Source organism: Ischnura elegans, chromosome 1 (assembly GCF_921293095.1).
Source record: "Ischnura elegans chromosome 1, ioIscEleg1.1, whole genome shotgun sequence".
NCBI lineage: Eukaryota > Metazoa > Arthropoda > Insecta > Odonata > Coenagrionidae > Ischnura > Ischnura elegans.
The window spans coordinates 135,016,277-135,044,274 of record NC_060246.1 but is presented as its reverse complement, the minus strand read 5'-3'; the positions used below and the strand labels follow the sequence as shown (position 1 = coordinate 135,044,274).

Below are 27,998 nucleotides of genomic sequence, written 5' to 3'. Positions count from 1 at the left end.
TGATAAAGAAATCTTTTGTAAATACATTTCTTTTCAACATTTTATTTTCGTTTATGAAGCAAAGTAACTGTGTTTTTATATTTTGGGGGGGGGAGGGGCCTGGACCCCCTCAACTCCCCTCGCTACGCCACTGATTCAAGCAGGTTCCCTTTATGGTCCACCAAAGCTGTTCACATAAATCTTTCACAAAACAACGCAAACGGGTGAGTGTACCGAGTAACCAGGCCTTTACTGTAAATATATTCGGAAATATGGAGGGCAGTTAAATTAGCATTTTTTTGAATTTGCATATCTACCATAACGATCAATAAAATAATAATATAATTTTTGATATTAGGACTTGTTATTCAATTCAGTTGGAGGCGATATTTACCGAGAAAATAATTACCAATGCACACGAAAGAAAACTTCCGTTTTTGACTTTTAAAAATCCAAAAGTCCTACAGGGAGTGCCCCTAACCCTCTTCAGCTGTGGGCTATTCCACCAGACCCTCTCTACCCCCTTGTAAATCTGCCACCTGGCGGTTGCATAGATATTTCAAAGGAACCTTAATCCTTTTGCAACTACACTTACTCATGTCGCATGGGAGAGTAAGCTGTGTTCTCCTGCACAAATTTTGTCTCGAGTAGGTGATGGTAAACACTGTTTTTCCCTCCCACATTTATTTTTCCCTACTCTCTGTGACACAATAGGGTGGTTTCCTATTATTTTTTTATTGCCTAAATCGAAAGATTTTTACTCCTGGAGTACGTATTTCACGCTTTTAGATTATTAAATGACGATATCTATTTTTTGCGATTAAATTAAAAGTGAAAAATTTCAAGCGCGCAAAAACGCGACGCGTAAGTAGGAACGCATTTCTGGTTCCCCCTCCTGCCATGTGAGGTGACCTTGATCGAGGCTCTGAGCGCTGATAGGACGCAGGATGCTAGAGGGTAGCTGAGTACCTTGCTGAATGGTAGCGCTTGGCTTAAAAAAGGTTTATTTATACCTTATCAAATGAAGAAAACTTTCCGACCTTAGCCAGTTTTAATAGGTGATTATTAAGACATGTTTCCCTGAGCTCTGTGCCTCATGCATGCATTGGTAACCTCAGACGATGTATAACTCCTATCCTCTTGTGTAGAAACTAGGTCCCTGTGACGTCACGTGGAGTGGCATCGCATGGCGCCAATCTGGCCTTTTTCAAATGAGGATAAAATTTGACCCTTGCCATTCGTCTAAACCGGTATTTCAAAAACCAAATAATTTGTGTATTATGAATACACTAATGGTGGGTAACGAATCGCAATCAATGCCTTTCGTTTTCTTTGATGAAGGAAACTACCCTATTGTTATACACTGCTGGTGACATCGTCAAAATACATTACTAATGTTTCGAACATGTACAACTCCAGGAACTGGAATATATTGTCTTACCTCAAGCGAGGGCCTATTCAAGAAAGGCTCAGAATTCCAAAACCTCAGAGATGTTTCTCCGATGTAAATGTGACAAATTTCCATTAATAAATCTTAGGAACATATCAACACACAAGTGGAACCACCCATATGTGCGCTTATTTGCAAATAATTTCTCCTGGGAAAAATCATCTCTTTCAAGCTATAATCCTGCAATGATCTCTATTTTTGAGTGTTTAAACTAGTTAAGTTGCCAAGCGTCTACCCCCCCCCCCCCTCCCCCCGTTGGGAGTTTATAGCTTTATAGTAGAACCAGATTTTACGTTCTACAGGACATGTACATTGCCAAGATATAAAAAATTTTCAAAGAAATATCTGTTGGGATTGAAAGTTATTTTTTCCTTTCTAAATTTGATTTAATACTTTTAATGATGTAAACTATTAAGCAATTTGCTACCATCCAAGCTCACTTGCCATCAGGAGGTCTTCCATAAACTCTTTGGGAATCTGAGAGCCCATGCCTGAAAAAAGCACTTATCAGAAGAATCTAATTTAATCATTCTTTTATAATTATTGTTAGTTAGAATTTTGAAGGACTTGGATACTCCATCTGATATTTATATATTAAGAATACACAGGTCTTCTTGAATGGGGTACTTGAAGACTAAGTTGCCATAGATGGGTATAGGCAGGGCGATCTTTGGAAGTTTTATTTCAAACTCCTATTCATCAAGTACGTTGATAATTTTTTGTGGGCCTATATGTTTCTTTAGCTTCGCCATTCTACAGGACTGATTCTAATGGCATATGTTTGAACATTTATTTATTTTGATCAATATTAAGAAGTTTTGTCCAATATCATCCCCTCTTTCAGCCAAAGCTAAGGAAAATGAGGAAGATGAATGGACATGGGTCTGTCCTGATGGTGGCTGGGGCTGGTTGGTTCTCGCTGGAAGCATGCTTGTGAACGCTTTGGTGCCTGGAATGGTCAAGTCCTTTGGTGTTCTCTTCCTTGAGTTTTTGCGGGTGTTCCATGCATCTCCACTGGCTGCATCATGGATCCCAGCCCTCTGCTACTTCCTTTACAGTTCACTTGGTGAGTTGGTGTCCTTTCTGCTGGCCATAAGATTTAATTTTAGTTATTTTTCTCATTCCATCACATCCATGGCATTTTGAAGTGCTCCAAAAGCTCTGGGCAAAGTTTAGTTAATATTTAATCTTTACTGCCTTCCATTTAAGTGCAAATTGTATTATTCTGGCTCAGTGAGTAGTTATGGGATGTATTGTGAAACACTTTATTCAAAATTATAAGTGAAATCCAAAGTAATTTTTTTATCATCAAATATGTTCGAAGAATTGTCAACAGTTTGAATTTTAAATAATTTAACGAATACCAGCCATTCAGCAAAACACATTTACAGCTTTCATTTCTACTCATTGATCTTGTTTTATACCTATGTATGTACCTAGCCAAAGATATTACTATTGCTTTTCTGAAAAGATGATTTATTGAAATACACGCATATTCCTATCTAAATAGAAGTTTTGTAGTTTGCTCCAATTTCCTGAATACTGAAGTACCTACTTATTTTAATTACCTACCCACAGTCCATTGATTTTTTAAAGAGGCACTCATAAATTGGACTTCACTAAAGAGAGAGAATGGTAATCGTATACATTGATACATATTTTATCACCAAATACTCAAATATTTGATCCACCATATGCCAGTTAGGGATGAGTAACAATCATTTCTAAATTTTTTAGCTATGGATATTTTTATTGAGGCAATGTGTTGTTCATTGTTAATCATTCTCTGACATATGCAGTGTAATGATTACTTAAATTTTTAGGGAAAGGTGTCTGTATTGTAAAATGGTTTAGCTTTGCATAAGAATAACAAATATCTCTTTAAATTCAGCATAATTTAGCCCTCTTCCTTAAAAATTTATTAACTATTTTATCTCTTTAATTGGATGTGTTTTTCGCTCATATGAGGTCAGATGTGGCATTGCTTTAAATAAAAGATAAAATTTACTTGCTGTTAAATTTCCCTTCAATTTTCCTCCCTCTTATAAGGGAAAAATTATCCATCCCACATATTGATCCATGCAAACTATATGAGCATCTAAAGGAGTTCATAGCTCTGAATACTTACATAAATTGTGTAAAATAACTGTGCAAATAATCCTGGAGAATGCACGTCATGCCTTTGTTACCTGTGTATGGTAACTTATCCATACCGTCTTATGTAAAGACATTGTTGGCTAATATCAGGATTTTTCTCCAATGTGCAAATACATGAAGTACGAACTTACACCAGCAGTGCCTAAGCTGGAAGTGTTAGTCCATAGACCTTATATAAAGTTATTACCTCGGTAAACCTAAATTATGCACAACCAAAACAGTTAGAGCTTCATACATATCTGATGGGTTTTGCATCTCATGTACTGTTTTACACTATGGACACCTGACATTTTACCAGAATTAGGATTTACAATAAAATTAAACAGATTACTTTCAGGAAAAACTAGTGCCTTGGAAACTTTTTTGTGAGTCTCAAAGGCTTACTGATGCAGAATGCAGTAAAATCTGTGTTACTCATTCCTAATAGCCATTTCATGAGGACTACAATTTTCATACCTTTGTTTCTTAATGTTTAACTTGATGCTGAACCAACTTTGACTACACAGGACTGGCAATGATTTTATTCAAAGATATTCCTTTTTGAATTGGTAAAACTCATATTTTCGTATATTCTTGGTAAATGAAATTGAAGATTACTTTTGGTCTAATAATTCAACTACGTATTTTATTCCTCTGATCTGCTTTGTGGTAAGATATGCGATTAAAATTAAATCAGTGTTTGGCTTTAAACTGATGGTAATATTTGACCAAAAATAAAGTGATTGAAATGACGGTAATTTTTTAATGATGAGAGTTTAGTATTCTTTCTTAATGTCAAAATTCTTATGCCCAGGAAAGTGGGCTGCATTGATGAACTACCCAATTAATTCATTGCTGTACAAAATTTTTTAACAATTTTCACACAAAAAGCCCGAGCTTATTGATTTATACGGAGCCTATAAATTTTGAGTAGAGTTACTTTAAAAGTTATCTTTGATTTTACATTCTTTAAAAGATGCATAGTTTTCATTAAATTAGGTCATTATGCCATGATAGATGTTGATCCACCTAAACAGTAGTATAAACTTATACAGAGAGAGCTGTAATGCTGTCAAACTTGTGGCCTCTTGGAAGGTGTGTGTTCAGTTGCACACCATACGATGACTTGAATTGTTCTGCAACAGGCCCTGTTGCATGCATCCTGTCGAACCGGTTCTCCTACCGTACTGTCACCTTCTTGGGAGGGTTCCTGGCTGCGATGGGAATGATCTTAAGCTACTTTGCTCATTCCATCACCTACCTTTATTTAAGGTGAGTGATGAGACTGCTTGTGGGCGTGAGCCAGTCTTTCTGTCAATGTCAAAAGTGGAAAAAAAATGCTTCAAATCGTCCAAAGCATCTCAAAAATTTCTTCTCCTGCCATCTCAATAGTATCCCCCATGAGCTAGTTGTTTTCATCTTTGAAGTTTGAATTCTAACCTCAGCCATTTGAATCCTAACCACTTCAGTATTTGACAGGAATATCCCGGCCATGCCTAAGCATTCCGTCAGCCATTAGCACTCGCAATGAGGGCTAAACATTTTATGAGTTTTTGTCATTCTATTGAGCCCCATCACTCTTGACTGAGCCTCACTGCCTGACTGCAGGCTGGTTTTGGCTGCATTTGGAGAATGTAATTGAAGCTGCAATAAAGGACACGATGTGGTGAAGTCAAAGAACTTCGTAATAACAGGGAAACTTATGCAAAACAGGTTTTTTTGAGTTGAAGAGGTTTTCATGTTGGTAAGAATAAATTTTTGCCGTCTGATAACCATGTCCATACTTGGTGCTTTGGCTTCAGATTTCATACTTAAATGGAGAAACAAATTATTACTTCTCTAGGTACTGGAATATGGTCTTAAGTATTGTTAGTCGATAGATTTTTTTGAGGTACATAATTGCAAAAAGTGGCTGCTGACAAATATTGATTTTTTCAATGAGTTATGGCATAGTTAGAAGTAGTATTCATTGAAATAACCATCTAGAAACACTGTCTTAAGGCAATTTATCTTGTCCATTAATAATTTGTTTCTAACTCTGAAGAAGATCTGTGACTATACATAGTTACTGCTGTAAACTTCCCATTTTTCTGTTTCACATCTCACTAATGTTTATGCTTTTTTGTTGTTATAATTGCATTAGAGAAGAAGAGAGTTGCTTAATTTTTATCTTCATAAAAATATCTCAATTTTGTTATAAATTGATCTTTTTTGTTCAGTATGCACTAGTAGAATTAGAAAGAAGCCTTAAAACCAATAATATTTGACAAAATCCAACCTAAGGTTATCTTCTATCATCCTTTATGTGGTCTTTGGAGGTGGTTATCCACATCTAATCTTTATCCTAACATCATTTGAAGAAACTCTTTTCCTTTGTGTCAGTAAGCATTCAATTGATATTTGTTGAGAATACGGTCTCAGATTGAGATATAAATTTATCTTTAAATAAACTTAAATTAAAATTTGACAGTACTATATTCCTATGCATCTAATTTTTATATGAGTTCCAAGTCATAAAAAAATAGCACTTGGGCGTATTGAAAAGTATTCCTTTCCTGTCTTCTTTAATGTATCTTGACTGAAAAAATGTCCATTAAAAAAAGGAACCTTGAGTTCAAAGCATAGTTGATGGAAGAAAATTTTCAAATTGCTTTCTAGTTCATACTGTTTATGAACAAGAAATAATTTGAGGTCTTTTACATGCTAGCTCCCTCATTGTCTCAACCTCAAGGTTTATTAGCACATACCTACATGAGAGTGGAGACCTTACCCCAGTTTGGGCTACAAAAATGAGGATTCATGCATTTATAACATTCATTTATATAAATATATGTACATATCTAGATGCCTCTTTCAGTGGCTTAAATATAACTTCTATTGTTTGTGAATTTCTGAGCCATGTTGAAGGAAGCACACACAAGTATATTCATCTTCATTGAAGTACAAGTTTTATTTAATGAATTTATTTTCATAATTTTGCCTCATTTGCACCATTTTCATTTAAAAATATAAAAATGGGAAGAATGAAGTCAACCATTAGGGAGAAAACATTGGAATTACCATATAAGTGTTATTTTTGAGCAAAGCAATAAATGCTCATTTTCTCCATGCAAGAAAAAGATGGTTGATTAGAGAAGTTTTGAAAGGATCAATAGACATATGAGTATGGAAAGGATGGATAAACAGTCCTAATTTACATTTGGTGAATTGCAGAGCAATTAAGTATTACAGGTAACAAACACTCTTGCTGAGTTCACTGGACATAATGGGAGCTTTAGAAAGCCAGCAGGTCAGCTTCAATAATCACTAGTGAAGTAGGCAAAATCAGCCTCTCCATGTTAATGGTGACAACGAGGATTGGCCTGAAAATACTTACCATGCTTGAATGAATATGAAAAATAAAGTGACCTGAAAACCCCGAATTTCTTAGAGCCTCCATAATGAAATTTGAAAATTTTCCAGATTTCAGGTGGCTTGATGAAAAAATAGTTTTAATAAATTGCTGTGTTCATAATCTAATTTTTAGTTTCTATCAGTGGTGGCTCATTAGGTTGAAGTGAGTGAAATGAATAAGAATATGAAAATGCATTTTTTTAGCAGCTTTAAGAGTATGGACTCATTCATGTTTTAGCAGAAATTGTGCATGAATGGGGTATACTATTTTTATGGTTGTAATTAACATTAGATTTAATTCTAAATGTTGGAAATTTTAGTTCAAGTTATGTGATGGGTTGGTTAAATCGTGAGTCTCAGTCTTCAACTTCATCAGCTATTCCTTTCTATTGGGGCCTGGTTATGCCACTAGTCATGCAGCTTTTAGCGAAGCAACTACATTGCTTGACTTCATTATATGCGGCACCCTTCACATGCTAGAACCTAGATAATTGCACTGAAGTCCAACATTGCATTAGCTGTGTCTTTTGTTTAGTATAGCTTTATAAGTGACCGTCTGCATGGAAAATTCAAAATTAGTTTGACAAAGATTGACTATAATTTAAACTGAAGTCGAAGCAGCGAACTTTTACAGAGTCACCTATGCAATTGTACTTCGAGTGCAAAAATTCTGTGGAGGAAAAGTTATTTTCTTATTACTGGTCTCTAACCAATGTCCCCTAGTGGCAGATACATATGGGGGCACAGAGGGTGCACGCCCCCCCCCCCTTGCAGGACTGCGCAGTCCTGCGCGCGCCTGCATTGCCGAACAATGCAGAGCAATAATTGCAACTTTTTTGTAAGATAAGATAGCATTGTCTTGTGTATGCATAAAATCAGGTTAAATAAAACAATCCAAAATTTTGCATGTAACTTGATTATTTTTTATTACGATAAAAGTTTAGGTAGCTCAAAATATCTTTTGTGTCCCCCCCCCCTTGAGTTTTTTCCTGTACATATCTGCTGCTGTGTCCCCCACAACTTTGCACAAGATTTTCAAAACAACAGCTCTGAGAGCTTAGTCTCCTATCTATACCATGGAGATGTACTGTGTAGTCTGTCCATTTTGAGAGGAAAACATGGTGTCTGTGTCAAGTGGGTTGCATAAAAACAGGGTACTTCTGTTAGTAGCCATCTCTACTTTCTACCCTACATCTCTACTTTGAAACTCCTTGTCCTTTATTAATACTCCATGTGTAATTACTACTTTGTTAAAAACTTTTTGCTTCAAGCAGGGTCATGTGGCTGATGCATAAAGACAATAGATAAATATTGTCTTTATGCTGGCTTACCAACTTGCTTTTGGAATTTTGGCTCTTGTAAACCTGTAGACAGTGTTGCAGCGAGGGGGGGTTTTGGGGGATAAAACCCCCCCCATATCTCACAGAAATTTTTAAGTTAAATATTTTACTTAATTGGATTAATATTGCTAATAGAATAGTGTGAAGATTAATAAAATATCCCTCAGAAGGCCATAAAAATCACCATTATGAACCATTTATCTTCAACTTTTCCCGGGGAAGGCCTCCGCACCTCCCGCTTACCCTGGTGGGTATGCAAAACCCCCAAGCCCCCCTGTATTACTTGTGCCTGAAACCCCCCCTTGCCTTAATTCCTATAGGAATCCTATATCATCTACAGGCAGGGGCACAGCTATAGCTGTGCCCCTGCCTGTAGATGATATATTTTTTTGCCCAGATGAAATTACAACATGAGCACACCTTGAGCATAAGATTAGCTCTCTTTACTGGGGGGTCATTAGGAAATTCTGAGATGTGAAATTTTCATTACCAAATTTTTGACATTTTCTCTTATGACACCAGAGATAACAGGAAATTTTCCACCTCCGGTTCACCGGGTGGTTCTTCGTTCTCTGCCTTACTCAAAATATTGACAAAATCAACCTTCCCTTCAGACCGTAAATGTGTTGTCACACGGTGCTAACATCAAGTAAAGTTGGAAAATAATGCACATTTCATAGTCCCAAATGGTGGAAATAAATTGATATATATTTGTATATATATGCTGTAAATGCATATTGATTCATTATTCCTTTGCATTCAGAGTTTAAAATACAGTTTTGACTCCCTTTTACTCACATATTTATATATATTGTACATAATTCACATGATGAACTCATAATTCAAAATCTTTGCTTAATCACTCACCATTTTCTGAGATCTAGATGCTGCTAGTTTCAATATTTTCAAATGCCAAATGGCAAGGAAAATAAATTTATCAATTAATTTATCAACTTTATAGTTTTCCCAACAACATAATTACAGGGAAAACTCAAGTGAAACGCATAGCATGGCCTTGAAAGAGAGATAAAATAGAACAAAAAACTGAGCCAACAGCTCATCCTTCAATATGGCATCCACGAGGATCATTTTGCTACTCATTTAACGATGGTACTGGATTTATTTCCACCTTTTCTTCTCTATCCTTCCATAGTAGCACAAATCATTTCAGCCATTGGTTGCTACCTCTTAATACCATGCCACCTTCATTTTGGAAGTTACTTCAGCACTCTCTCATTTTGACTGAATCACCTATCCTTCTCTACTATGCTGTTGGTCATGCATGGCCATTCACTTGCTGGGAAACTTTTCTTTTTGGATGTATAGTAAGTCCTCGACATGCAAACAAGAGGCATTCTGAGACCTTGTTTGTAAGTTGAAAAACCTAGGCAAGGTATATAAAAAAATTAGTTACCCTGCAGCAGGTAGCTCTGTATTACAATGTTACATTAACTAACGACGGTCAGGAAATGATCCAGGTTGATTCTCTATTGGCAATCAGTTTCCTTATACTCTATCAGTCATACTTAGTGATAGTGTTTATCAAGCAACATTATTGAAGGCTCTCCCCAACGGGTACCATCTATATGAGGCAGTGGCATAACTAGGAATATGCTTTAGGGGAGAGGATGACGGTTCACGGGAAGGGCACACCCCCCAAAGGTAACGTGGGTTCTGGGAAAACTTTTAAAAATGACATGACTTAATATACATTTTACATCATTATGCAGTTATTATCTGTCAAAACTAGACAATAGTTTTAAATATTTTTTTATTTGTCTTTTATCTGTTGTATCCCCCCCTATGGCTATGCCACTGATAAAATATCATAATTCAGTTAACATTCTTTGTGGCAAATAATTCGTCACATACACGTTAGGCCCAGAGCCCCAAAGTGGGAATACCACCTTGCCGCACTACCAGCTGCGTTGCCCAACTCCAAAGGTGCCAAATTTGAAATTTCAGGCAATAGATTTTCATATCTGTGAAAGTTTTTAAGTTGGATGTTTGTACGAAGAGGACTTACTGTAGCTGAAATTTATCTTGCCTCTGTGCCATGGCATGATCTGTCACTATATTTATTTCATACATATTTATAGTGCTACTGGTCACATTATTTCTTTAGTTTTATATATACTTTGGTGAAGAAAATGACCATTAGGTGAGAAATATGACATCCAAAGATGATTGGCAATAGAAATAAGGCATGCACTAGAAATAATTGCATGTAAACCCTAACTTTGCATTGCCTAAAGGCTTTAAAAATATGTGATACTGGGTCCTGTGTAAGTGAGCCAATGGTTATGGAAGGCTGTGTGGTGTATTTAGTGTGTGAAGGGTAAATGAATTTTACTACTTTCATGATGCAACTTTGGTATTTATCTAATACAACTTTTAAAAATAAGGTGTCCCATAAATGTAGGTTCTAACTGGTAAAAATCACTGATACACTACACTAATTAATGTTCATTGAACTCATTACTATATGGGTAGAACTTGTATTGAAAATGCAAAATAATTATTAATGGGTTGAACCTTAAATCTATGGATTTGATAAAAGTTAAATCTTCAAATCCCTACCCATCTCTATGAAAAATTTCAAGTTACTATATATTTAAGTCATTAAGATAACCAATGCCATTGCGCACAATGATATAATATCCTGATTGCTATAGATACTAGAGTAATATATGTATGTGGTTATAGTGTCCTGTGCATGTCAATTTTTCCTATCTTCGTGCATTCCAGAGCAACTCTAGATCAGTTTTATATAAAGGTGAAATCATTAGCCTCAAGGTTGCTAAATGAGGTAAGATTGAAGGTATTTCAGTTGTATTGTTCATTTCAGGTAAGCTGAGGTAGCATATGGTCGGGTTTAAATAATTAACAATTGAAATTTGAAAGTGATATCATTTGAAATTTTTAACGATTATTTCTGCAATATATTTCTGGTAGCTATTTTTAAGTAGAACTTTAAACCTATATGTTATATGTAAATGAATAGTTCTTTGGACATTAAAGTTGGCATTTTCAGTTTTGCTAAATTCATAGCAAAATCATTAAAGGTGTTGCCTCAATTTGTTCCTATGTCTGGTCAGTAATTTTGTTTTACACAATTTATATATTTCCCTTTCTTGCAAAAACAATGAAATCATTTTTCAATGAATATTCTTTGTGCTCAATTTGTAATGTAACTGCTTTCGTAACTATCTCGAGAGTTGCTAGAAGATAATTCTCCTCTTGTGCATTCCTCCTCATCTGTGTTTTATCTGCAGATATAAACAAATCAAATTGTGAATATATACCGTATTTCTCCGAAAATATTCCCCATCCCCCAATTTTGAGGCTTCACTTTCGGGAAAAGTTAAAAGAATGTGTTTGAATGTAGTCCCCCGCTTTAATTTTGCCACAACCATTTTTGGAAAATAAGGGGCGACTATATTCAGACATATACGGTATTCAAAACTGATATATTTTTTCTTCCTATTTGTGTAATTTATTTCCCATTGGACTTGTGATAAGCTAAATTCATTAGCTTCAAGGCTTTTGAAGTTGTTAAGGTTGCAATAGTATCATATACCTTTAATATGGTGTGGGTGAGCTTAGATAGCTCTTTACTGTGTGACACTGTAAAATTTTTAATTGACTCGGACTGCAAAAAGTGAGAATTCTTTGCCTTTGTCTCAGTTTCTCATAGTTAATCTTGCAACTTGAAAATGAATCCGATATGACTGTAATTGTGAATTTTTTGGTTGTATGTATAGCCTTAACTAATATTAAAACTAACATTAAGTTGTGAAATTTCTGGCAGGCATTGCATTACTTATTTTTGTGGAGGTATTGGCAAGTTCACTAATTCATATAATACTTAATGATGAATTGTATTTGTGTAGCGTGTTTTCGTGCCATAAAGGAAATATTGGAGTATTGAATTGTGCACTAACAACCATAAATGGTACAATTCTAGATTGAGGTTCTTTGACAAACATGCATCTTTATGTGTGTAACTTCTCTCTCAAATTGTTCTAGACATTTTTCTTCATTATTTGGGGAACTCTCCTAGCTTTTCCATCTTAGGATCGTCTCTTAAGATCCTATTTTTTGAATACAGACTTCTGCTGTCTTTTCATGTGTCTTGATATAATGTTTGTCTTTCCTCTTCTATTTTTCCTGTAGTAGTGTTTCCCTCCTTCAGTCACATTATATTCAGCAATTTCTAAATCTTAGTCTCAATGGTCTTCACTCTCAAATTGAGTAATGAGAGAAATCATGTTGGTTATTATCAATTTTGATAAATAGCTATTGTCTGAAATGAAAAAGAGAAGCATAAAAAATCTAAATGTTCAGCCATTTCCAAATTTTTTTTTTTTTGAAAGTCAACAAGACGTAACTCATGATGATAATTATCAATTTTGATAACTACTCTCTGGAATGAAAAAGAGCAGCATTAGAAAAAATCTAATTAATTTGAATCCAAACTATCTATTTTTGACTTCTCATTTCATATTTTCTTTGCCAAATTTTCTTAGCACCTTTTCCTATTTGAGCCAGTCTGGTCTAAAATATTATTGCTTATCTTATGTGACATGCATAAACTACGCTATCAACTTGGACTGTCAGGATATCACTTGAAACCCCCAAGTAATGGAATCATTGCCTTTACAACGTTTCCGACCTTCATATGGTTAAATTCTTTCCATTCTTGCTATAGTTACAAGGCAATATTTTGACAGCACTTTTCTTACTAAATGTTTGAAGGGAAGAGAATAATTAACTCTCTCAGTGATTTAGAAAATATTTCTGGATTAAAAGCTTCCTACGCGGAGACAACTTTAAATGGCAGATTGGGGTGGGTTGGGGAAAGTAAAATTTGGTTTTGTGCTGAAAGGGGAGGTGTTGTCACAAAATCACTTGATATGCTAACACAGTTTTGTTATGTATTGCATATGTATTTGTAATAAAATGTTTGTTTTTGTATGAGGTCTATACATGAGCCATTAAGTTTATCAATAAGCTATTTACCAGAGGGGTACCAGTATGGTTGAGGGTTCACTACATAATGCAACTTACATAGTAAAAACAGGAAAATAAAAATTTTATAGCCAATTCATAAAATTTTCATGTGCTTAGAAAAAATGCAGATTCTAATTGGAAATTTTTTTAACAACCAATTGATGCACTCAACAGCTGATTTCAAGTAGTTGGATCATTTCCTCATTTATCTAAGTGTGTAGTATGACATTTATTTGCAAATAATCACCTAGATGTATTAGGTATTGGAAAAATGTATACCAATTATAGTACATACTAAATATTGTTCTTTTTCAATATGGTTTTTCCGAAAAACAAGTGTCATATATATATATGGCTCTCAAGATATTTATTCCTTTTTATTTACCTCTTGAATTCCTAAGTTGCTCAGCCATGGCTTTATCAGTCAAAAATCTCAGCCGCCTGGTTGGACTCCAATCTGAAAAAGCCTTAGGAAGCATCAAAAGTTGTATGAAATAAAATGAGTAAAATTTATGAACACTCTTGGCCTAAAATATGCGAGTGAGAATCAAGCTTGTGTTGCCTGGATGCTAGAGGGCATATGTTAATTGTTTAACCCTATGGTAAAATAATACTAGCCATCTTTTTGTCATTGGAAAGTGAATTCTTCCAGGTTAAACATGTTGATTTCAAGTTAGGCTTTTATTTGAAGAACATTTTTCCATAAAAACTTCATATTTTTCACTTCAATTTAAATAATGGAGACTGTTTTATGATTATTTAAGAATGATCTGTCTTATGCAAGAATAATTTTGTACATATTCTGTTAAATTTTTGATAGAATGATGTAGCAATTTCTTATGAATGCTAACATAACTGGCCTATGTCATCTCAACGGTAGTTAATCTAGGAAATTGCTCTAGATGGAGAGCATGAGTTTATTTTAAAAATAAATTATATGCATTAAGCATTCTAATTATTAAATTAATAAAAAGAATAATTTAATTATAAAAAAATGAGGAAATATTTTCATCTTGATCATGGTTTGCCTTTATCTTATGTTGTATAAATATTTGGTTTCCCTTCTAAGAGGATATTATTATTCATTTGCCATTCAATGCTTCCTTGTAGCTATGGAATCCTTGTCGGTGCTGGTGCCGGGCTTGCCTTTCCTCCAGGGGTCTTCATTGTTGCATCATACTTTGACAAAAGGCGTGGGTTAGCAAATGGACTTTGCGTATCTGGCAGTGCTCTTGGGTCAATATTACTTCCTCCACTCTTGAGGCTCCTGTTGGCTACCTATGGATACAGGTAAGTACTTTTTGAGCCATTTTCCAGTGGTGTAATAAAAAAAATGAGGGCTGTTTTTTTTCAACCTCCGATGGGTCATGAACAGAAGATGAAGTTATTGATTAAAAATTGCAAAATATTGAGCTCACTTGTGGTGTCCTTTCGACATAATTGCATCTGCAATTGAGGAATTGGTTTTGCCTGTGGACAAGTTTTACTATACCTTCTTCATAGGATGCTGCTACCAATGACTTCCAATGAACTTTGCCTTTGTCTTGAAGCTCATCGCTTGTTAGAAAACGCTTCCCTCCCAACCACATCTTCATTTCAGCGTGAAGATGGGAGTCACATGGCACTAGGTCAGGATTGTATGGTGGATGATCGAGAATGTCCTATTGAAATTGCTCAAGGAGCAGTTGGGCTGCATCAGCGCTGAGATGACAGGTGTTGCCATGGATCAGAGCACTTCCAAAAGTCATCATCTTTCTTCTTTTGTTTTGAATGGGAATGGACATAATGCTTCACACCGAGAAATTGCATTAACATTAAAATTCTCTTTTATCGGCATAAAGGTCAAGACAAGTCAATGCTGCAGCCATTTGGCGAGCTTTCTGACTGTTGCTCCTCAGTGCACACTTGGCGGGAGAATCAATTGAGGCAGTGTAGTTAATGAGATTGCCACTAACATTAAACTAACAAATTATGAGCGTGTGGTGCAGAGGACGTGCAGTTGCCCTATCCGTGTAGCACCCACATGTGGCATGAATGGTGCTTTTGGTGAATGATCAGAGGTTGAAAAAAGAATTACCCTCATAATATCCTGTGACTGTGACCATTTATATAAATTAGGAAAATATTTTTTTTTGCAATAGAACAGAATTAAAAATGCTTTATTAATCCCCTAGTAGAAAAAAATGTGTTCTTTTGGTGTTCTTTATATGTTCATTCAGTGTTCAAGTGTTCTTTTGATGTTCTTTTGGTGTTCTTTTATGTTCACCAATTTCTTGGTGTGTTCTTTTGATGTTCAATTTATGTTCTTTTTATGTTCATCTCAGTGAACACAAAATGAACATTTTTCTTTATGTTCATTTTGTGTTCCCTTTGAGTTCATTTAATGTTCACCATGGTGAACACAATATGAACATTTTTTTATGCGTTCATTTTATGTTCACTTTGTGTTCATTTTATGTTCACCATGGTGAACACAAATTGAACATTTTTTTATATGTTCATTTTATGTTCACTATGTTGAACACAAAATGAACATTTTTCTTTATGTTCATTTTGTGTTCCCTTTGAGTTCATTTTATGTTCACCATGGTGAACACAATATGAACATTTTTTTATGTGTTCATTTTATGTTCACTTTGTGTTCATTTTATGTTCACCATGGTGAACACAAATTGAACATTTTTTTATATGTTCATTTTATGTTCACTATGTTGAACACAAAATGAACATTTTTCTTTGTTGTTCTTTAAAATAAACCAGTATAAAAATTCTCATTCCTTGGAGGTGATTGTGGATAACTGCAGTTCATGTGTCATGACAAGTAGCTTTACATAAAACAAGTAATACAGATGATTTTGGAGACTTTGTCTACCAAAAATGAGTTTGAATTTCGCCATCTTGAAATCCACAAAACTGTATTTTTTAGCAGTTTTCCATAATATTTCTAGAAATTTAAAATAATGAATTTCCGGAAAAATTATCCCAAAATGAAGGCATATCATCAAAAAATGGACATTGAACGATCCGAGAATGCAATCAAGGAACACCTGAAAACACTCTCAATATGTACTTTATTGGATACTAAACAGGGATAAGGCCTGAGCATTTGGCTTCTACGAATATGTTCGTTTCTAATAAAAAAAAAGCTGGAAATAAAATGATTTGAAACTCATCCAAACACTGACATCTGACTCACAAAGATGTGAAAGTGTTCATGGTAATGATGGGACTTCCGTGAAAGCTTTTTCTTTGCTGTTCAGCAAAATGTTCTTTTTATGTTCATTTTGTGTTCTTTTGATGTTCAAAAAAGTGTTCATTTTGTGTTCAAATTATGTTCTTTTTATGTTCACAGACGAGTGTTCATTTTGTGTTCTTTTTATGTTCACAGACGAGTGTTCATTTTGTGTTCTTTTTATGTTCTTTCTGTCACAAAACACATAAAAAGAACATAAAGTGAACATTCGGTGAACATAGAAGGAACACAATTTGAACATTAAATGAACATAAAAAGAACACTGAATGAACACACTTTTTTCTACTAGGGTCCTTACTGACAGCCTCTTTTACATGGTACAGGCAATGAATGCCTGTTCATTTCTGACTATTTTTTTGTTATTTTACTTGAAATTAGAAATTTTTATGAAAATGTAATGAGAATGTGTTGAATTTTAATGGGTTGGCCTGTGGCATTATTAGCACATATCCCTTGTTCTGGTTGGCACCAGGTACAATATGAAGGGTCAAAATAAATTTTGACATGTGATCAATTATTACTGTCTGTATTTGATCATGATTTTTTTTTCTAATCATGCAAAACTAAATGCAGAAGTTATCCGACCTCTTCTGTTTTTTATAAGGAATAGTTGATTAATGAGAAGAAATTCACTAGGAGTATTTATGCTGTCATTTTTTACAGAGGGGCTGTCCTTCTAATGGGTGGAATAACTTTCAATGTATGGGTTGGGGCAATGTTCTATCATCCAGTGGAAAGGCATATGAAACGTGTCAGACGGAAAGACATTTTGGCTGTTGAAGGAGCCAAAGGGTCTAAAGCAAAGGTAAGATTATCACCTGATTTGTAAATAAAATTTGATAAGTTGAAGTTGTGCCCCAGTTGCTCAAAATGTTTTCCTAAAAATCTTTTTGATGGAAGAGGCTTTGCAATGAATGAAAAAATATTTTGTATCAAACTCTGTGTAAGAAACACAGCTCCAAAAGTTTTTTATTCAGTCAAGTAAAAATTCATTGGTTTTTAAAAATCTTTGAAAGTGATATTTTCAAGTAACATGCAATTTGATCATTTGGTTTTACTATGATTTGATCGTTATTAATTAAATATGGCAGGGTATTTGATATCATGTTTTCTTTTTAATTGAAAGTAAATTCCTTGCCTATTAATTCAGAAAGTTTGCTTTCTGTATTATACTTTTTTTCCACCATTATATTGAGGTAGAAATACTAAAGGAATCTCAGCTCATTAACTATAATAGATGCTAAATGCTATAATGATTTTAATTGTTTACAGAGTGGTGATCAAGAGGATGGGGATGATGTTGCTCAGACAGCATTGCTGCCAAGATCAGAGGCTGTCCCTATTCCTGGGCAAAGAAAAGTATTTTGGTACGTGGGCAAGTCACCAGGAGATGAAGAGGAAGTGCAAGGTGATATTGGAGGTGATGCTCGCAAGAAACCATCTACAGTGCAGCAGCAAGCATCGATACACAGGCGCAGGAGAAGGAGTTTCTCTCCCGTGGATGAGCGACCACTTGTGGAAGTGGATGAGGAGGAAGAGGTTGCGTTCCACAACAACATCATCCGAGGTAAAATAGCTCTGAAAACGGACTGCATGACATTCCATTCCATTCGTGCCTATTTTCTCTCCCTGATAAGGGATGTCAATTTGATGTAAGATGACTTTGGTGGCTTTCTCTTTATTTCTCTTTGAATACAATTCAAGGTGTGAAGGAAGTGATGTATTGTAATTGATGAAGAATAATGAATAATGGGGTAGAATTATAAAACTCAGAATGCTGGAGAAAGGAGATCCATGAAGCACTTTTAGACAATGCATTTCTTATTCAATGAATGACATAAAGCTTAAAATAATTATTCACACAACTTGTTGTAATTTGCATAAAATCATTTGACCAATAGCTCATTTCTGTAATTACACATAATGTAAGCAAAAATTTTTGTTGGTTATTTAGGGTGAAAGCATAGTTTTAGTTTGCACTCAAATTCAATTTTTAATGAGAGTGGTTTTTTTCTTGCAGCTGATCAGCTGAAAAAGACGGAGCCTTCACAGGAGGTGGAAGGGCCTGTTAAAGCTCCAGAAGGTGAACTAATTGTGAGGAAGGAATGGCGGGCTGGGAGTCGTCAGCGAAAAACCAGCCACGGATTTGCTGAAAGTGTACCAGAGGAGGTGGAAGATGAAGAGGGAACTGAAAATGGAAGCAAGGCTAACACCAAACTCTTCCAACGTGAAAACTCCCAGCATCAGTCTCAATCGAGGGCTGACTCTACCGCTATGATGGGATCCACTCAATCTCACTTGCATCACCTTTCTCCAAAACAGCCGGCTCTCCCTCGAAGTCTGTCCGCTGCTTCCTATACATCTGCATCGGCCGCCCCAGCCCCTGCTCCAATGGGCACATTCCCTTCTGCCCTCTCCGCCTCATCCTCCAGTTTTCGATTCGTGAGCTCAATACACCACGGAAGTGCGTTGGCTGCCCTGCAGACGGAAGGGAGCGTATCCGTTTTGGCAGCATCGACCTTCACGCTCAAGTCCGTGGGCTTGGATGGAGGGCTATGGGAAAGGATCAGATCAAACCTACTGGGTCACACAAGCACAAGCAGTGAGCAAAAGGCCAAGCCATGCAATTGCATTTGCAGGCAGAGTTCAGAGAAGCCCCCTAGCCCTAAGATGGGCAGCAGGCAGCTCTCGGGAAAGAATCTGCCCGCTTTGGAAAGGGTTTCGAACCACCACTCCTTGGACCGTAAGCAGAGGAACCAACCTGAGGAGAGGAAGATATCCGTCGCTTCATTCATCAGTGCCAAGGATATGAAGATCCCGAGCAACAATGTGGATGTGCCAAGGAGATGCCTCAACTGTCAACAGTGCTACACTCCAAACTGCACCCCTGTTGGAGGGAGTGAAATGAATGGGCTTGCATTATCCCATGACTCTCTGCAAGCTCAAGAATGGAGTTCCAACTTGGAAATTCCCAGAAAAGATGACTGCTATCCAAAAGCAGTGGCTGATTCCAAGGATGAGAAGGAGAAAAACTGTCTTCTTCCAGGGCAATTTGTCAGAAAGGAGGACAATGGAAATATTGTTGATTTATCAGATATTACTGAAAAACCAACTGGGAAAAGTAAATCCAAGAAGAAAGTGAAGGACTCAAAGTCGGTAAGTTCACATCTATTCATGATAATCTCTTTCATTCAATTGAAAAAATATTAGTATCAAGGCTGGACCATTTTCTCTAGCTGATATCTAGGTAATCTTGAAATAATCTCTCTGAGCTTCAGCAAAATGCAGAAAATTCAACTAGTTCCCAACTCCTCCATCCCTTTGTCAATCCAAGCATCTAAGATTTTTAGATTTCATCAGTACCTGTAATTAAGCTTGCACTTTAGTGTGAATCATAGTAAGCTATATTTACACACTAATATATTTACATGTATTTACATATTTTTATGACTCATTATATATTTACAACTCATTGACTTGGGGGCCCGTTGGTATTTAAGACAGTGGTCAGTAAGTGCTTCGTTTACATCTCATTGTTACACAATGTTTGATTGCACCTCATTATAAAGTTCCTCTAAAAATCTACCCTCTTTCCTATTTTTTAACATATCTTGTCTTATATTTTTGGTTATTTCTATTTTTCAGGCTAAGAAGAGACCAAAAAGGCAGCAACAAAATGTTCCTAACAAAAAACTTTTTGATTTATCCCTCCTCTCTGACAGCATATATCTTATACTGCTGCTGTCTAATTCCACGTCTGCTATTGGCTATACAAACTTCACTATTCTACTGCCTGCATGGGCATCATCCCTTGGTTTTAGTTCCTCTGATGCCTCTCTGCTACTCAGTGTTGTAGCAGCAACTGATCTGATTGGACGGGTTGGAGGAGCTGCTCTTTCAGATTTAAGGTTCATGCCCCGGCGTTGGTATTATGTAGGTGGATTAGCCATTTCTGGAGCTGTTCTGGCATTGCTACCATTTTTTGCCACTGGACCTGCTCTTTGGGTAAGCAATTTATTGTTCATTGATTGTGCTTCTGGTTTTATTTTGTATTGTGCAATCTCATTAGCTTTGTTGAGTAAAAGACAATTTTTGCTGTATAAGCCTCATTTGAAAAGTGCCCTTGCAATGAATCTTTGACAACCTCTAAAAAGGGCTTGGGAATCCACTTGGGAAAAAAATCCTTTGCAATACAAAGAGGATTATAATGAATTTTTAATAACGATAAATTATACGGGACAAGTTTCTTAAATTTATTTTTAATTAACTGATCAAATATTAAATTTAAAGCATTAACTGATAACTCCTTTCCATAATGAATATAACTTGTTGTGCAATAGTGAAGGCACATCCTTCTTATTGTTAGTGAAACCCCACTTTTCTTCAGAAATCTGCGGTGATAAAAAAAATCATCCTTTATAATTTCTGGATTACACCTTTGCCAGGTTAAAAATGGCAACTTCATGATTACTGGGGCTTACATACATTTTTTAGCTTGTGCCTTCCCTGACAGTTTTTTTGTATGCCTGGTGTACTAAATTCTTTCAATTATGTTTCACCATTAATTAAAAAAAATAATCAAGCTCTCATTCTTCATTTCAGAGCATGTATCAGGATGGAACCCTGTCTCACGCACCCTCATCTCAAGCCTTAATGTCAAGTCTACCTCCAATAAGTGGCTCAGCTAGTGATTTAATCCTTCCTTCATCTCTGCCTGGTTTAGGCAGAGAAATGATGACCACTGATCCCTCTCTTGTTGAACATGAAACAGAGGTGTTTAGTCCATCACCGCTGACTCTTTTTGATGGTGCTATGAATAATTCTTCCACAAGATTGCGGCCCTCACGAGAAGTACATCCAACCAGTGTGGGGAATAACATTAACAGCATAGATGAAGGAAAAAATTTCTCACAGGTAAAAATTTCTAAACACATTGTGCAGTAACATCCTGATATTAACCATTTGGATACAACCAAATATGTATGGGCTTTGTGTAAAATCAAAGTCTGTGAAATCAAAACCTAATGGATAATTAAGTGCAAGAAGTGTGATAAATTAGGATATTGACTGCAGAATATCATTTTTCATCAATACACTTTCTCTTAAAATTTTTATTGAAATCTTTAAAATTTGATGAATTTCAATTTTTTAGTGTAGAAGCTTATTTTTGCCACAGTTGCAAAATAATTCAAATCCTCATGTTATTGTTTCCTCCCAAAGATGCAACAACAACTGGAGCACTTGAATTTGAGGGCCTCTGTATTTGATGCATAGATGTTGATAAGAGTTTTCTGCCTCTAAAATGATAGTGCTAGTGAAAAATAATGGTGACGACAAATTGAATTTCCATTTGCACTGTAAAGTCACAAAAATTCTCTTGGATGATAGAAGAGCCCCGCAAGAATTAGGAGGGAGAGGAGGGGTGAAGGTGAAGTGAGTGACCTTTCCTTCCTTCTTTCTGGGGCACTCTAGGGTCTTTATAAGCGGTGCAGTGCCTGTTCATCCATTCTTTTACACTTGGGTGCTATAAGAGCATCAACTACCTTGTATTGTTCAACTCCTGCCTTGCCTACCCTCAACAATGATTGATGCACTTGGAGATGATTCAAGAGAATGAATGCTCAAACAACAGCTATGAAATTTCTCATATTATTTGCTTCCTTTTTATCCACTCAGAAATTTTTACAGCAAAAATTCTGTACCAGGAATTATTTGTTCATTTTTTCCTTCCATGGTCAGGTATTGTTGTGGTGATGTAGCTTTAAGAACTGCAAAAACAACAGCTCTAGCTATCGTTTTGCTTCATGTTTTGTCTAGTCACCATTTACCTAATTAATCGTTTTGTTTTCATGGTTTTCAGAGTTAAAAATGTCCTTATCAATGTTCTCCCATTAGGCAATGACTATCATATGAGGAGGGTTGAACTCAAACTTTAGCATTGGGTTTCATATTACATTATCCCTGATGACCAAGTTAGCGGATTATTTTGAAAATACAGCAGATTATCCGGCTGCAGTATATCCGTGTTGCGGATTATCCGTGCGTGATTTTCACTCTCGCTCAATATTGTCCGCGATCTTTATAAAAATAAAAATAATAAAATCAGACGCAAAATCACCGGAATTTCACTTACTGGGCTTATTATTTCCATTAGAATCCCCTTCGTTAAACAGAAGCGATCGTGCACTAGCTGCTTATAAGGGAGCACCGTTTTCCTGTTTTCCAAGCCACGCATCGCACGACCGCACTCCGTGATCACGTCCCGCAACAGTTACCACCTGGGCAACTTGTGCAAGAGGTGACTACGAGGCTTGGTGCCTGAGAGTGTGGGTTCCGACATCAAACTGTGGTTTTGAAGTATTCTTGCAAACCACTTTTCTGTATCCGTGATCACAAAGCCACAGATGTGTGGTTTTCAAAACCAGGCCTTACATGGAGCATCAATAATACGAGCACAACCATGTTATCGCCGTTAAAAGATCGCAAACTGGCAAAGAAAGCTCTCAATGAGTCTGGGAAGCACTCTAATATAACAGAATGACTGCACAAATAATAATATAGTGTTTGTCTTACGAAAATTATGAACATTGCAAGACATTAAAGTGAAAGTTTGGTTTATCCATGTTTTCCGATTATTCATGCGGTCTCTCCCCATCATTAGCCCGGATAGTCGGGAGTGTGCTGCATATGAAAATGTCCAAGAAAAGGAACACAAAAAATTATCTTATGACTTGGGTGATATCATAATTTTTTCACTATTTTGTATTGGGTTTATGCAAGATTTTGTTCGATGTCATATTACTTTGAATCACATTTTTCTGAAACTATGGAAAATGTTAAGCAGGACCCACAGTAAAGATGTACATTCAACTCTAGTGATTATGAATTTCATTGAAATACATTATTTAATCATTGCAATTTCTTTATCTATTTCATTTCAAAATTTGCACATATTTTTGCATTTATTTACTTAAATATCCAACTTATCCTTTGAGATGCACAAGTATTTTATTCTCACTCTAAACATCCATGTTTCAGCCGAGTAATGCTTCCACTTCCAAGAGTGCCACTTCGTATAAGAGTGCACGTGATGACAAGCAATATGATGATGAGGAAGCTGAGACTACACACATATCATCCTCTGCCTACCTGCAATTGGCTGCCGCCTGCGCAGTGTTTGGCCTTGCCTCCGGTGCCTATGTCGGAGTGACTGCTGCTCTGTTCAGTGACATGCTTGGGCCAGAGAGATTGGCATCTTCATTTGGCCTGTCACTTCTCGCCAATGGCATCCTGCAGCTGGCTGGCCCTCCACTCTGTGGTTTAGCATTGTCTAAAATTCCTTCAGACCCACCATCTGTGGAGCCAACCATTTCTCCGACAACATCCGTTGTGGATGTGTCAGCGCCCCCAGGACCTGCAGCATATGCTCCCATTATCTCTACGCTTGGTTTATTCCTTGTGGCTGGAGCTGGGATGTGGGGCTTGATGCCTGGTATTGAGCGGAGAAGGAGACAGAAGGAAGGAGGTGTGATGATATAGGGTAAATGATGCATTGTCATCTGTGTGATAAGTTAATTTTTGTGCCTTGTTTGTGTGTAAGCATTTTCTGAATTATCCAGTGTATGTAATTCATCATGCAGATTTTTGAGTTATCTTGTTCGTATAGGCATGGTATTAAGTTTTTTCTGGGATTTAAATGAGACAATCAGTCATTTTTTGTCTTTTACCCTATTTTAACACCCATTCTCTTAGTGAGATGCTTGGAGGATTTGAGATTTGGTATTTGTATTTCCATATCTAACAGCTTTTGATATATTTTTCTCTGCCAGGAACCAATTTTATCTCGATTAATATTTTAATGGTTTTGTGAATTCTCCAGGGTCTCTCAATTTGAAGTTCCCTATTTTCTAACGACTATTACATTTTGTTACAGTAGTGTCATACAAAATTTGGGCAAGGCCATTTTTATTGAATATTCCTTCAGTTGAGTCAGTTCTCGGTAAAATTTTCTCTGTAACAAACCTGTTTAAGAAAATAGTGATTTTTGTTAGCTTTAAACTCTTCATCTTTCATAGATATCGTCTTCCATTAGATTTCTATAAACCCTTTGTGAAAAAGGATTCATTTTTCTCCTGTTTTGAAGTTTGCTTCTAGGTGATGTTTTCTCTCTGAACAGTAATTAATAGTAAGGAAGACCATGTTGTCATTACTTCAAGGAAATATAACAACTTCTTTTGAAGTTGAGGTTACTTGTTAATATCTTAACCCAAGTTACTGTACTATAAGTGTTATATCCAGTTGTGGGGTCCATTATTATAAGAAAGTTGCTTAATATCCTGAGATGTTTTTGTCAAATGCCCTAGAATTTCCTGAAACATAATAAATTCTTACTGAGAAGTATAATTGAAAATTTGGGTGCAGTAGTTTAAAGAGAAGGAAATTCATTCCATGGAGTAAGTCAGTATCTAGAGAACTGCACATTTACGAAACAATCGGGCTCTTGGTTCTTTATTGAACAATTTTGTTGTTTAATTATAATTTTCTCAAGAATATTATGTTTTTGCAATTTCGAGGAAATTTCAAGTGGCCACTCCTTACAAAAAATCATTCTTTTATGCCATCATGGTATTCTGGTGAGGGGCATACTATATACCCGGAGCTATAAAACTAAGTGGGCTACATCTTTTGAATATGTTGATAAATTATGTAGTTTGATTCATGAAGATCGTAAGAGCTCCTAAGGAGTTTCAATGTTAGAGACCCAGTGAGGAATTGTGTACCACTTGGAGGGAGATGAAGGTACCTATTAGCTCAAGGTTGATACATGGGAAGCAAGTATTGAACTTGCTCATAATAGATGAGGACCCATGAATATTTTGTAATGCGAATGAATAAATAAAAATTTTGACCCATGAAAGGAAAGAGTGAAGAAATTAAATAGGTGAATTGTGACTTAGTATATTTTACCATGTAATCGTATCAATGTAGGGAAAATTCCTAGCTACAAGCTACACATGAATTAACATAGTACATATGTACTTTGTCTTTTAAGTGTTAAAGCCACTCACAAAAGTAAGTTCATTAATAATCCCTTACATTATTGATGGTATTTTAATTTTTGATATGGGCATAAAAATGTTTTTCATTTCATATAATTTTGGCAAATGCTATTGGTATTTATTCGGAATGCATGAGGAAATTAGAATGTTGATAAATTTTACTATCAATTGCATCTGTAAATAATGCATCAATGAATATATTTTGTGATGATGTTTTTGTGAATGTCTATCAGATCAATGTTGTCTTGTCAGATTTGTATAATTTTATTTTAATGCTTATTTACCAAGTACATAATTCATTTATTTCCAAACTGAAAGAAGGAAGTTAAGGTCATATTTTATTTACGTAGTCCACTAAAGTTATTTCTGTAACAATGTTTTGGTGGTAGTAGACATAATATGTTAACAGATTACGATTTGTGGTTATTAATCAATTTTAGCAGTAAAAATAAAACATTTGACATACCATGGATATAAGTGCACCACGTCTAGAACTTTTGGAAACTCACTGAACAATTTCACTCCATTTTTAATATGCATGTATCAATGAATGTGCAGATTTTGGAAATTTGTGAAAACTTACACTTATCACATGTTTAACCATAGAAAATTATTGTTTGAATACATACAATTAACAATTTTCTATAGCCAATAATTGATTACTATGCCTGTTAGATGTTTTTGATATGACAGCACAATTATTTAAAAAGGGAAACTTAAAGCTGTGCTGGTGGTATTTATGGTTTCTTTTATCACTGACAGGAAGCTAAAAGCTATAGCAGAAAGAATTAGCTGTTCAATATGACACCAATTGTGGTGTGATTATTGTGCATCTTAAGACATGTAAATATTTGAAATAGTTTTGGATGCTGTGTATGAAACTCACTCAGAGACATAGGCGGATCCAGGGGGGGGGGCACGGGGGCACGTGCCCCCCCCAGACCCTCAAAAATACGCAAGATTTTTTATACAGTCCCATTATGATTGCGTTCGTTTTGTATTACGAGGTATCGTTGTGCCCCACCCAGAACAAAATCCTGGATCCGCCCCTGCTCAGAGATGATAGTATTTTGTTAATTATCATATGTGTAACTTGTTATTTTAAAAGTTACCTATAATATTATGAAATGAGTGGGAGAAATCCATCAAAATAATTTTAATGACCAAGTATTAATGTTCTGTTTTGTTGGTTTACTTTGTTTTGACCAATGTCTGTAAATGTGCTTTTGTTGAGATTATTAACTTTATATGTAGTATACTTTACAAATATATAATGAGGGTGTTCCATTGAAAGTTTTTAGAAAGGAAACATGATCCCCTAAGACTTGAAATTGATGGTGATGTCGATGTTAAACTACGCTCATCTAATTTATTGGGGTGAAAAGCCTTCTTACTGCGTGCTGGCAGACTCAGTGAAATGGAAAACTTTTTCCTTCCATTGTGATGCAAGACCTTTGTTTTATCCTGGCTGTGCATCAGTGTACCAAAATAATGCCAATTACATATTTTTTAATAGTGTTTACGAAGTGAAGAAGACCGTAATCAATATTAACATATGCTTTATAGAACACAGGAACTATGAACGAATGGGATATAAGCTTAAGTTGTTTTCTGGTTGATGTAAATGCTGCATTTTCCCATGTTCTTCCCTTACCAAATGTGTTTACATGCAATTTTTATATAATCCACATTGGAAGCATTATTAAATGAGGTCATGTTGATCTTATGTCTGTTATAAAATGTAAACCGTTATTATTAAATCTTTTGGTAATGATGTCATAATTGATATTGATCTGTTACTGAGCCCAGTCTCCTCTTTTGTGCCATAAGTATTGCCTTTTTATGAATCTTAGTACAGGTATGCACACCTTATTTCCATTTGTCTAGCTTATGACCTCATCTGGATGATGGGTAGGGAATTAAATACGTAGAGGGTTGGGTTAGGCAGGGTCAGGCCCATGCTGGACCCTTTCTTAGAGCAGTGGATGACCATAGCCAGAAGGCATCAGAACTATTCAGGGGGAGGACTACCAGAATGAATTATATTAATTTAAATTATTGTTTTGTTTACTCAAGGCGGTGTTAATTATGCTGTTAAATGAGACATAATTGAAATCGAGATAATTAATTAATTATGTAGGTATTCTGACTGTAAAATTAATAAATTTTGGAACAGGGGGGCACCACTGATTTCCAGGCTTGAGAGCACACCAGAATAAGTTCCGGTATCCTGGCGGCCCAGCACGGGCCTGGGCAGGATATATACTGGTATGGGAAATGTAAAGGGAAAAAATAGGGACTGAAAGGCAAGCTAACGTCAGGAAAATTAGTTTTGATGGTGGGGAAAAACTCCAGAGTCATAGGAAAAGATGAAA

General features: G+C 35.8%; 1 protein-coding gene across 1 annotated transcript in view; it reads left to right on the top strand.

The window, feature by feature from the left end:
• LOC124170522 overlaps window positions 1–26,516 on the top strand; it is a 47,327-nt gene extending 20,811 nt beyond the window's left edge. Inside the window, exons 2-10 of the mRNA XM_046549301.1 lie at window positions 2,274–2,495; window positions 4,711–4,837; window positions 14,422–14,601; window positions 17,228–17,369; window positions 17,837–18,131; window positions 18,585–19,720; window positions 20,210–20,569; window positions 21,167–21,478; window positions 23,603–26,516. Coding sequence (XP_046405257.1) covers window positions 2,274–2,495; window positions 4,711–4,837; window positions 14,422–14,601; window positions 17,228–17,369; window positions 17,837–18,131; window positions 18,585–19,720; window positions 20,210–20,569; window positions 21,167–21,478; window positions 23,603–24,103 — 3,275 coding nt within the window. The 3' untranslated portion in view covers window positions 24,104–26,516. The remainder of the gene's footprint in view (window positions 1–2,273; window positions 2,496–4,710; window positions 4,838–14,421; window positions 14,602–17,227; window positions 17,370–17,836; window positions 18,132–18,584; window positions 19,721–20,209; window positions 20,570–21,166; window positions 21,479–23,602) is intronic.
• Window positions 26,517–27,998: the final 1,482 nt, after the last annotated feature.